The sequence below is a fragment of the Coregonus lavaretus genome (genome assembly GCF_964263955.1).
Source record: "Coregonus lavaretus genome assembly, chromosome: 12".
Lineage (NCBI taxonomy): Eukaryota > Metazoa > Chordata > Actinopteri > Salmoniformes > Salmonidae > Coregonus > Coregonus lavaretus.
In genome coordinates, this window is record NC_139999.1 from 35,240,280 (window position 1) to 35,252,550 (window position 12,271).

Sequence of the window (12,271 nt, forward strand, 5' to 3'; positions counted from 1 at the left end):
TGAATACTAAATGCAAACACACACACTCTTTCAGTTTAGAGACGAGGCCTAAACCACTCAAACTCTCTTGGCGTCACCATGCCACAAGTGACAGAATCCAGGAGATAATCCTGTGTGTGTGTGGACTGTGACACAAAGCCATGGCTGGGGGGAATCAGTAGAGTAGAGTGATCCAACTCATGAGGGATGTTTCTGGTGGATGTGTGTGTGTGTGTGTGTGTGTGTGTGTGTGTGTGTGTGTGTGTGTGTGTGTGTGTGTGTATGTTCCCTCTGGATTCCCTTTGGTGAGAATAAACCTCTGTACGTGGGTACTGGAGAACAGACCCGTCTCTGAATCAGCACACACACACACACACAATATCAATCCCACTGTGTCACTCTCAGCAACTCCATCTCTCTGCCAAGCCAAGCAAAGAGAAGGAGACAATCTGCCAGCTCAGGGGAGGAGGAAGAGTGTGTGTGGGGGTGGAAGAGACGTGTGTGTAGGAGCAGCAGTTTTGTTTGTCCTTGCTGTTGCAGGTGGAAGATTGATTGTGTGTGTACGTGTGTGTGTGTTAAGGTGTGTTTACCGTAGCAGGTGTGTTTGTCGGCTCCCAGCTTCATGAGGTGAGGGCAGGCACAGGAGAAGGTCTGGTTGTAGTTGATGAGACACAGGTGAGAACAGGGACCCATCCCATTGTTAGCTGCACACGGGTTAGGAGCTGTGGAGAGAGAGAGCGAGAGAGATGGGGAGGGAGAGCGGGGATAGAGACAGTGATAAAGAGAGAAAGAGGTAGAGCGTAAGCACAAGGAAAATGGAGGGTGGTAGAGAAAGAAGAGAAGGGGAGGGGAGGGGAGGGGAGGGGAGGGGAGGGGAGGGGAGGGGAGGGAGAGTGAATGAGAGGGGGAAAAGGAATTGGTAGAGAGGCACAAGGAAATGGAATGCGAGAGACGAGGAGAAAGAGAGAAGGAAAATGTGAGGAAAGGATAAGCGAGGTGGAGAGAGAAGGAGAGGGAGGAAAATATCAATTAAAGTCATCCAGTATGTGCATATAAAACAGCTCTTACCACTCAGGCAGCAGGCCTATCTGTCTCATCCATAAATGGATGGTTTTCTGAGCGTGGCCATTTTGAGGTGAGCGGTTGTGACAGGGGAGGCCAGATGCCACTACTCTCCTGAATGACACATGGACTTAGAGAAGCTGTCAATCAAATGGCCACTGACTCGGGACACTGTGGTCTCGCTCTAGAGAGTAATGGCAGCAGGATGGCCAAGCCTTATTGATAGACACTCATTAACACACAAGATCATTCAAGGTAAGGCCTGGCTAGGTCATACTGTGGTGACCGAAAGCAAAGTAGCTAACCTCTCTTAAATGCCATGAAAGTGTGTTAGCAGGAATGTGTGTTAGCAGGTGTGTGTGTGTGTGTCTTACCTTGGGGCTGTCTGGAAGGATGGTAGACCTGCAGGTCAAAAGGTTGTGTGTTGGTTCTCTGGACCACGGTTACGTTGTTACCGGTCCACTTATTGGCCTTGGCCAGTGTGTTGGTCCTCCAGTCCGTCCAGTAAACCTCTCCCCCGTACATAGTGACTGCGAATGGGTGCGACAGGTATTCGTGTCCCCTCAGCACCTCGATCAGGCCTGAACCATCATATTTGGCTGAGTAAATAGCATCAGACCTGGAGGACGGATGGAAGACAACACAATACAGTGACTTATTACAGCCTGTGTGTGTGTGTGTGTGTGTATATGTGTGTATATACTGTATATCCTCTCTCTGACCTGGCGTCAATCCACAGGATGCGTAGCTCCAGGTAGTCTACAGTGAGTCCGTTGGGCCAGCCCCCATTTCCTGTCTCCTTATGGATGGTCCTCCTCCCCTCGCCACTCATAGAAGCTGCCTCGATCCTTGGCATACTGGCATCCCAGTCCGTCCAGAACAGAATCCTACAGAGATAAGAGGGGGGGGGGGGGGGCTTCAACTTCAATTATCTGGTCCAGTAAACCCAAAACCAATGACCGAAGTCAAGACCCAGTTTTAAGCCATGTGTATACTCCATCCTAGCCTGGTCCCAGATAGGTTTGTGCTGCCTTTCCAACTCCTATGGTCATTGTCAACATAGGAGTTAGCAACACAGAACCAGCCGATCTGGGACCAGGCTAACCCATTTCCAGCAGTGTGCTGGTTCTCACCCGTAGCGGGGGTCCAGGGCGATGGCCCGGGGGTGCTCCACCTCCCCAGCCAGCAGGGTGGTCCTCATGGTTCCGTCCAGCTTGGCCACCTCTATCTGGTCCAGGTTACTCTCCACCCAGTAGATGTTCCCTGCTATCCAGTCTACCGCCAGACCCTCTGGAGTGGCCAGGCCATACTGGATCACCACGTCAAAACTGGTCAGAGCTGGAGGGGGAGGGAGAGGGAGGAATGGAGAGGTTGTGGTTAATTTGATTGTGAAGCTTTGCTGTGATCATTCCCCCTTTCTGTAAACCTATTCAATTTTTGTCATTAAAGTTGTCGAAGTGTCTTACCAGTACCATGAACATCAATCACAGTGACTTTTTGTAATGCCAATGCAGCCCAAGCGTATCTAATAATGCCACCTACACAGCCACGACTCTCCCTACGACTGACAGGATGCATCCTACTCCTGTTTGAGCCTAAGCAAACAACATGACATGAGGCGCCAGTACAAATAAAAGAAGAGAGGAGAAGAAACAATTGTTTTCATCCCCCTCTCTCACCCATTCATTTTTCCATTCCAGGTCCCTAATCAGAGAGAACGGTCTAATTATTAGTCATTATCCTGACTGGAGTAGACACACACACACGCTCATTATGCCTCCCTACTGTAATGAGAGGGCCTCGTCTGCTCTATAGATTGTCGTTGATTGATTGGTTTTGCCTTTTTGAAGGTAGCTGTTTAATTTTGATTGATTGGCTTTGCCTGTTTGGAAGGTGACAGTGTGGTTTTGATTGATTTGTTTTGTCTTTCGGCATGGAGCTGGACCATCTGCTTTGTTATTTACCAGTTGCTTCTCCTCAGCAGCTGTAGGCCTGCAGGCTGCACAACACAGTACAGCTACTATTCCCAGAATTCCCCACTGCGAAGGCAATTGGGAAATCATGGAAGTTGGAGTACTCCACAAAAGACAAAGAAGTGTGCTGTTGGTCTCAATGCCTATGCACAAACTATAGCTAAAAAGTGGAGAAATCCAAAGCATACCTTTCAGTATAGTGAGTGTGCATGAATGTGAAAGTGGACTTGAATGAGGACATTCTGAGTCCGTATACATTATGTGTGTAGTAAAAGACATTCACCTCCGTTCTCGGACAGTTTGCCGCGGTAGATCTTGTCCTCCACCACGTCGGTCCAGTAGAGAGCATTCTCTGCGAGGTGGAAGTCCAGGGCGATGGTGTTCCTCAGGCCAGGCACCAGCACGCTGAACTCTCCCTTGTTCAGGTCGATACGACGGATCTCATGGCGGTTGGAGAAGATGATGAAGGGCTTGAAGGGATCTGAGGTGAAGACAGGAGATTACATGATCATGGTGATGTACTGGTGCCTGTTGGTGGCAGCGTTGGGATCCCTGTATCTACTTTGCACCCAGTGCATCCTGGGTAATGTAGTAAGAAAAAGCTGCAAATTGAGGAATGTTTCCTCCCAAGGCTTGGGTCTGGGTTTCAACTTATTCAAAGTAGAAATTAACAGCTTTAACAGTAAATGCCTTCCATTATTTCAGTTTGCCTGGTCATGACTAAAATCCAGTAACTAAACACTACTGTAGTGAAGGGGTTGTGTCAGTGAGGTTGTGTCTTCTCTAGCGGGAGACGCGTACTGGCTGAATCGATTCAGTGGCTAGCGTTGCACTTAACTGGCTAACAGTAGCTACTAAGGGTAAGTTATAACCTACATTTATTTTTGTTTTGTTTTTACATACTGGTAACAAGAGTCGTTCAAGGGAATTCGGGACATGGGTGACTAGTTAACGTTAGCTTGGCTCTCTCTGTGTGTTTCGTGCCGTCGGAGAAGGGGTGGTTCGTTGGCAGAGAGCAATGGCTAGCTAGTATGCTAACTATTCTAGCTAAGTAACTGGCTGAATAAGTTGACGACGTACTCACTCAAACTGTCAAAACTAACCCAAACTTTTAGACACGGACACAAATGATCTGTTTGCCGTGTTAACACAATGGTTTGTTGTAACCGAGTATTGGTGGTAAACCGTGTTATTGGAGGCTGGCATGCTAGTTGGCTATGGCGTCATAGGATTCGGTGACCTGGACGGTTTTCACGGAAGAATACTGTAACAAGTTAGCTAGCTGAATAAACTAAGTTAGAGTCTATTCCTAGAAAACATTGAACCGCTGTAGTTTACAACCATTATAATTTCTAAAGTGGAAGTTGGGAGAGTTATATTTGAGTGTTTCAGTGAAACGTAAATGAGGGAGGCCCCGCTTTCTCGCTTTCCCAGATGTTTAGTTCATTTCATTCACTGCAACTCCCCTCCAAGTCGCCGACCACTTGTATCCTTTTCTCTCTCGCTCTCCTCCAACACTACTCACTCTGCCCCTACTCCGATGGTAATGTGCCGTTGCAACCTTCGCTCTCTCTCTCCCGCTACTCTCTCCTCTTCCATCCTATCATCTCTTCCCTCTGCTAAATCCTTCTCCCTCCGATCTCCTGATTCTGCTTCCTCAACCTTCCTCTCCTCCCTTTCTGCATCTTTTGACTCTCTATGTCCCCTATCCTCCCGGCCAGCTCGGTCCTCCCCTCCTGCTCCGTGGCTTGACGACTCATTGCGAGCTCACAGAAGAGGGCTCCGGGCAGCCGAGCGGAAATGGATGAAAACTAGACTCCCTGCGGACCGGTCATCTTTTCACTCCCTCCTCTCTACATTCTCTTCCTCTGTTGCCACTTTCTACCACTCTAAATGTCAAGCCTCTGCCTCTAACCCTAGGAAGCTCTTTGCCACCTTCTCCTCCTTGATGAATGATGAATCCCCCTCCTCCTCCCCCTCCCTCATCCCTCTCTGTGGATGACTTCGTCAACCATTTTGAAAAGAAGGTTGACGACATCCGATCCTCATTTATTACGTCAAATAACACCGCTGGTCCTGCTCACACTGCCCTACCCTATGCTTTGACTTCTTTCTCCCCTCTCTCTCCAGATGAAATCTTGCGACTTGTGACGGCCGACCGCCCAACAACCTGCCCGCTTGACCCTATCCCCTCCTCTCTTCTGCAGACCATTTCCGGAGACCTTCTCCCTTACCTCACCTCGCTCATCAACTCATCCTTGACTGCTGGCCATGTCCCTTCCATCTTCAAGAGAGCGAGAGTTGCACCCCTCCTCAAAAAACCTACACTCGATCCCTCCAATGTCAACTACAGACCAGTATCCCTTCTTTCTTTTTTCTCCAAAACTCTTGAGCGTGCCGTCTCTAGCCAACTCTCCTGCTATCTCTCTCAGAATGACCTTCTTGATCCAACCAGTCAGGTTTCAAGACTGGTCATTCAACTGAGACTGCTCTTCTCTGTGTCACGGAGGCTCTCCGCACTGCTAAATCTAACTCTCTCTCCTCTGCTCTTATCCTTCTAGACCTATCCGCTGCCGTTGATACTGTGAACCATCAGATCCTCCTCTCCACCCTCTCCGAGTTGGGCATCTCCGGCGCTGCTCACTCTTGGATTGCGTCCTACCTGACAGGTCGCTCCTACCAGGTGGCGTGGCGAGAAACTGTCTCCGCACCACGTGCTCTCACCACTGGTGTCCCCCAGGGCTCAGTTCTAGGCCCTCTATTCTCTCTATACACCAAGTCACTTGGCTCTGTCATATCCTCACATGGTCTCTCATATCATTGATGTCATGGCTTTAGAAGCTTCTGATAGGCTAATTGACATCATTTGAGTCAATTGGAGGTGTACCTGTGGATGTATTTCAAGGCCTACCTTCAAACTCAGTGCCTCTTTGCTTGACATCATGCGGAAATCAAAATAAATCAGCCAAGACCTCAGAAAAAGAATTGTAGACCTCCACAAGTCTGGTTCATCCTTGGGAGCAATTTCCAAACGCCTGAAGATACTAAGTTTATCTGTACAAACAATAGTATGCAAGTATAAACACCATGGGACCACGCAGCTGTCATACCGCTCAGGAAGGAGACGCGTTCTGGCTCCTAGAGATGAACGTACTTTGGTGCGAAAAGTGCAAATCAATCCCAGAACAACAGCAAAGGACCTTGTGAAGATGCTGGAGGAAACAGGTACAAAAGTATCTATATCCACAGTAAAACGAGTCCTATATCGACATAACCTGAAGGCCGCTCAGCAAGGAAGAAGCCACTGCTCCAAAACCGCCATAAAAAAGCCAAACTACGGTTTGCAACTGCACATGGGGACAAAGATCTTACTTTTTGGAGAAATGTCCTCACGTCTGATGAAACAAAAATAGAACTGTTTGGCCATAATGACCATCGTTATGTTTGGAGGAAAAAGGGGGTTGCTTGCAAGCCGAAGAACACCATCCCAACCGTGAAGCACGGGGGTGGCAGCATCATGCTGTGGGGGTGCTTTGCTGCAGGAGGGACTGGTGCACTTCACAAAATAGATGGCATCATGAGGAAGGAAAATTATGTGGATATATTGATGCAACATCTCAAGACATCAGTCAGGAAGTTAAAGCTTGGTCGCAAATGGGTCTTCCAAATGGACAATGACCCCAAGCATACTTCCAAAGTTGTGGCAAAATAGCTTAAGGACAACAAAGTCAAGGTATTGGAGTGGCCTTCACAAAGCCCTGACCTCAATCCTATAGAAAATGTGTGGGCAGAACTGAAAAGGCGTGTGTGAGCAAGGAGGCCTATACACCAGCTCTGTCAGGAGGAATGGGCCAAAATTCACCCAACTTATTGTGGGAAGCTTGTGTAAGGCTACCCGAAACGTTTGACCCAAGTTAAACAATTTAAAGGCAATGCTACCAAATACTAATTGAGTGTATGTAAACTTCTGACCCACTGGGAATGTGATGAAAGAAATAAAAGCTGAAATAAATAATTCTCTCTACTATTATTCTGACATTTCACATTCTTAAAATAAAGTGGTGATCCTAACTGACCTAAGACAGGGAATATTTACTAGGATTAAATGTCAGGAATTGTGAAAAACTGAGTTTAAATGTATTTGGCTATGGTGTATGTAAACTTCCAACTTCAACTGTAGTTAGGAACCCTGTCTAATCCCTGGTAATTAAAAGCCTGTATGTATTAAATGGAGGAGAGTTATCTCCAGCTGACAGACAGTGTGATGAATGGATGTGTTGTGTGTAACTCTGACTGTCGCTGTGGGTGCAGGGCTGAATTATATGCAGCTTTATTTGAGTCAGTGGCTAGATTCTATGAGGAGGATACAGCCTTGAGTATATATGTGGGTAACAGTGTTCTTCTTCCATGAGTTTTCCCTATCCCTTCCTCCTGTTCTATTTATCCCTCCTCCTTTTTCCCCTCAATGCCAACTTTCCCCATAACTACAAGTTCCCCAACTTCCCTCAATCTACCTCCTCTTCTTTCTTGTTAGTCTTCTACTCTACTCATCTCCTAATCCCTTTCTCTCTATCCAACTCTCACAGCTACAAGCCCCCCAACTATTCTCATGTCCCCTTTTCTAGTTTCTTCTCTCCCTCTCGAAACTGCCTGTCCTCCTTCTGTTCTTAAATCCCTAGTCTTCCCTCCAGCTCTCTTCTCATCCTCATGTGAACACCGCCTCTAGCCTCCTTCCTCCTCTCCCACACTTTGTTTCTTGTCCATAGCGGTGGTATCAGCTCCCAGTCACAGTTTGGCTTGGTGGGACCACTGAAACCACCCAGCTTCCTGCCAATACACCCCATCCTCTCTCTCCTACTCACTCACCTCATTCGCTCTCTCTATCCCCTGAACAAAAACCACAACACTTCCTGGAAATGTACTGTACAGTTTCCTTTTCCTCCTCCCCTCGCAGATCCTAAACCCCAATCCCCTCTTTCACTTTGACTCTCCCCACATCCATCATGTTGAAACACCTCATCCTCTGTGCAAGTGTCTTTCATTCTCATAATCCTGAATTCACAGCTTCCCTCTGTTCTCTCCCATTTCACTCCAAACCACAATTTCTGACCATATCCCTCTCTAGTGAGTGACCTGAACTACAAAGTTGGACATTTGGTTTCCTTTTGTTACGGTTGCTAAATACTTATTTACGTTTTCTACAATGTTATTTCATTGTTGACTGATGCCCAGAAATCAGATCATGAATATCCTTTTGTCAAGTTTTATTAGTCATATGTACAAGAATACCCCACGGGGGACCAGTATGAAAATGTATGCACTCACTAACTGTAAGTCGCTCTGGATAAGAGCGTCTGCTAAATTACTAAAATGTACTTCTCTCCTTCCCAGTTTCCCACCCTTTAACCTCCCCTGCTCTTCCATTCCCTCTTTCTCTCAAAGCCTTCCACCACCCTCTCCTTTCCTCCCTCCCTCTCCACATCTCCTCCAACACCCCCTCCTCACCAGTGCTCTTGCAGTTCTCCTGATCAGCCTCCAGCTCCCAACCCTCATAGCAGGAACACTTGACACTGAACTTGTCCTGCTCACAGCGCTGGCTACACTTGAGGTGTTTGGCGCAGAAGCTCTGGATCTGACAGGTCTTGTTGTCGGAGCCCAGCTCCATGCCCAGGGGGCAGGAACACACCACGCCCTCACCGGGGGCTACCGTACAGTTATGGCTGCAATCGCCGTTATCCAGCGAGCACAGGTCTGCAGGGAAAATGGGAAAAATAGGGATGGGTGTTACAGGAGGAGGTGACACTGAACAAGAACAATGAGCCAACACTGTTCTTGAGCTCTCTCTCATGCGGAATACACAACATTGTAATAATAATGACATAACAGGTATCATAAACAGTCATAACAGCTCAACTTGTGCAATATTCCAGGTTTTACTCTGGCCCGTTGGTGTCAGCGGTGGGATCCCTGTCCTACTTCCCAGTGCATCCTGGGTAATGTAGTCTTTAGTAGCAGCAGGTCTTACCACAGAGTTTCTCGTCAGAGCCGTCAGGGCAGTCGTCAGTGCCGTCACAAAGCTTCTCAGCAGGCAGACAGATGGTGGAGTCGTTGGCACACACATGGTGGGAGAGCTTACACACCAACGCCTCACAGTTGTCCTCGTCTGAGTTGTCCTCACAGTCACTGTCCCCGTCACACACCCAGGCCTTACTGATACAGCGGGCTAGGGATAGGTCAGAGGGCAAAGTTCAGAAGTCTGACGTTACAGGCAGATACAGTCCACAATAACAAAAATGCAGCTAAAACCAAATGCAGTCCTTCATCTCCACCAGATAATCCTGCGCTCTCCATTTCAATACTGTTACATTTATGTTTTTCAACCGGCAAATCTCCAATTCATTCATTCATTCTTTCCCCCTTTCATTTAAACTCCCCTAATTTCATCCTTATTACTGTGACACAACCATCCCCATTCCCCCAGTCTCCTCACCAGAGTCTCTACAACCAAACTTGACGGCGGGGTCACACATGTGTGTGACACCTTCGCAGTTCTTCTCATCGCTCAGGTCCATGCAATCTGTGTCTCCATCGCAGCGCCAGCGCATAGGGATGCACAGGCCGTCCATACGACACTGGAACTCATCCGTGTGACAGCCGCCAGGGGGACGCGTGGCTGGGGAGGGAGAGTGCGGGAGAGAGAGGGAGAGAGTGGGAAAGAGAGGGAGTGCGGGAGAGCGCGAGAGAGAGAGTTATATCACTACCATAACACTGAAACAAACATTTCCAGAAATGGAAACGTATTAAAACAGAGATATTTAGGGCCCTGAGTTTTTACTGACCATGTGAAATGACCAGGTAAAACTCTGGGCCCTTGTTATAAGCTATAACTTTTCTCTGGTCAGGTCACATTGTCAGGAAAATCTAAGGGCCCTGCAGTTTATATAATTAATCTGTTTTCATAATTTTGTAAGAGTTTGCCGAGTTGGAGTAACTGAGTAACTGGCGATCGTGAGAAAATCACAGTTCAACCACATTAGGACAGATCTCTCACAGCGTCATTCACTACCTCTCCTTTCTCCCACTGTGGGGCTCCAATGGGAAACAAGGACACTCTTTATCACAGGGGATCAGTTTGAACAGAACATCATGCTTCAATGATGGACACAATTCACCCACTATTCACTCAATGGATAATCAAAGGGACTGGCAAAACCAACAGGCATCTGGCATAGACAAAGACCCAGATGGCAAAAGTAGGCTAAGGTGTTGGCATGTGTGTGGAACTCACAGTGGGCAGAAGCTTGACAATGCCATGAGACAACGATGACGTGCTTCATTCACACACAATACATCAAATCACATCATTAACAAAATGCTGACATTCACTAACAACCTGTCATGGCTAAATGAATGGAAATCAATGACCCAAAGACGCCGACGAGTCAAGGGTTGGCAGTGCCACAATGCCAGGGTGATGCAGAGCACTGAAGGGTACAGCTTTCACACAGAGGCCATGCTCCAGTGGATGACCAATAAAGCCATCAATGGCATCGGTGATTACGGAATTCATTGAAAGACTGACATCAACGGTCAATGGCTGTCACAGCAGTGTGTGTGTATTCACAAGTTTCAAGTGTCACGCCAAAGTGTAGGTTTATTTTTGATAAATGGAAATAGTGTGCTCCAAAATGGCTGTGCGAGTGTGAAAGAGCATGAGACTAAGTCTGTGTAATAATGTGTTAGGTTTCATTGTGCAGGTGTGTATGCGTGTGAGCTTGTGCGCACGTGCGTGTATGTGTGTAAAAGACCTGTGTGATCTGCCTGCCCTCCATTAAAACCTCAGGATTCCGCTTCTCCCACTCCCTGTGTCCCGCGGGGGGAGCCAAACCCGGACCAGCCCATTAGCCAGCACCACATGGGGGGGAGAAGCGGGCTGGCTGGGTTCCTAGTTCTCTGGTTACAGGCCACAGTGTAAGTGGCAGATAAAGATATGTTTATCCAAACTTCCCCTGATAGTCTATAATATTTAACTTGTCTGTTTCTCGTCTAAGACTTTGTTTCTTTTGTTTCAGATCCTACGCAACAAATGTAATAAAGTGGTTTGGAGTTGACCACAGGAAAGCTTAATTTCAGGTGAGGCCTTCTAGAATTCTCTACCAACTAAACAACACAACACAGGACATAATCAGATACAGTGTTTAGAGTATAAATAGTGAGTTTGTTTCCCCAAGTCTTAATTATATGTTAGAAGGAGATACTAGCAGGTTTATAAACTAGAGGGAGAGATGGGGTAAAGTAGTGTTTTGATGTAATTGCATCTAGAAGCCCACAGCCTGTTGTAGACTACCCTTTCATTTGGGTGGCCTATAGCACATACAGTAATATGGCATTATGTTTTCATGGTTGGTGGGGTTATGAAGCTGACACTCACATACAGTAAGATATAGGGCACCTGATTGGTGCGTTACATAGTTGACACTCACAGACAGCGATTGGTGGGTTACGGAGCTGACACACCCTGGTTGGTGGGTCATGGAGTCAACACTCACAATGATTGGTGAGTTAAGGAGTTCATACAAGGATTGGTGGGTTACGCTCTCACAGACAGCGATTGGTGGGCTACAGTGCAGACACTCACCCTGATTGGTGCAGTTGGCGTGAGTCTCGTCACTGTAGTCTCCACAGTCGTTGTCTCCATCGCAGGTCCAGTAGTCGGGGATGCAGCGGCCGCTGTTACACTTGAACTGGGCGCTGGAGCAGGAATGGCTGCAGCCTGCCTCATCACTGTTGTCCCCACAATCATTATCTGCAAGGCAAACACAGTCAAACCTCTACCTCACACTGCTCATACACACAACACAGACTGACTATAGTGAAAGACTAAAACAGATCTCCCAGGTTATTGTTCATGTACCTGGTCATTTACATTAGTTATGAAGAACACTGTCAATGTCAGTTCTCTCTTCACTCAGACAAAATGTTTGTAACACAAAGTAAATAGCCTTTATACAACTATTGTTCATAATGCAATTTCCATTACTCTCCATAACATAAAATGCATTCTCACATACAAAACACTTAATAGTAAAATTTATTTGTAAATGAAATGTGAGGAAAAGGAGAAGAGAGAGTAAAATAATCACAGAAACTGCATAGATCATACCATGCACCATGAGTGGATGTACCCAGCACTGATACATTGAGCTTGGCAGCAGAGGAGATGCTTCCCCATTGACTTCCTTATCTAAGCACTTCTA

General features: G+C 47.1%; 1 protein-coding gene across 3 annotated transcripts in view; it reads right to left on the minus strand.

Annotated features, from left to right (window-relative positions):
- The window catches only part of LOC311139021 (low-density lipoprotein receptor-related protein 1-like), a gene marked incomplete at its 5' end in the record, with an annotated part of 191,419 nt that overhangs the window by 60,542 nt on the left and 118,606 nt on the right, over nt 1-12,271 (minus strand). For all 3 annotated transcript variants that reach the window (XM_084173849.1, XM_084173850.1, XM_084173848.1), the window contains 9 exons: nt 570-701; nt 1,416-1,660; nt 1,764-1,928; nt 2,175-2,379; nt 3,298-3,495; nt 8,520-8,765; nt 9,040-9,237; nt 9,505-9,687; nt 11,653-11,820. In XM_084173849.1, coding sequence (XP_084029975.1) covers nt 570-701; nt 1,416-1,660; nt 1,764-1,928; nt 2,175-2,379; nt 3,298-3,495; nt 8,520-8,765; nt 9,040-9,237; nt 9,505-9,687; nt 11,653-11,820 — 1,740 coding nt within the window. The remainder of the gene's footprint in view (nt 1-569; nt 702-1,415; nt 1,661-1,763; nt 1,929-2,174; nt 2,380-3,297; nt 3,496-8,519; nt 8,766-9,039; nt 9,238-9,504; nt 9,688-11,652; nt 11,821-12,271) is intronic.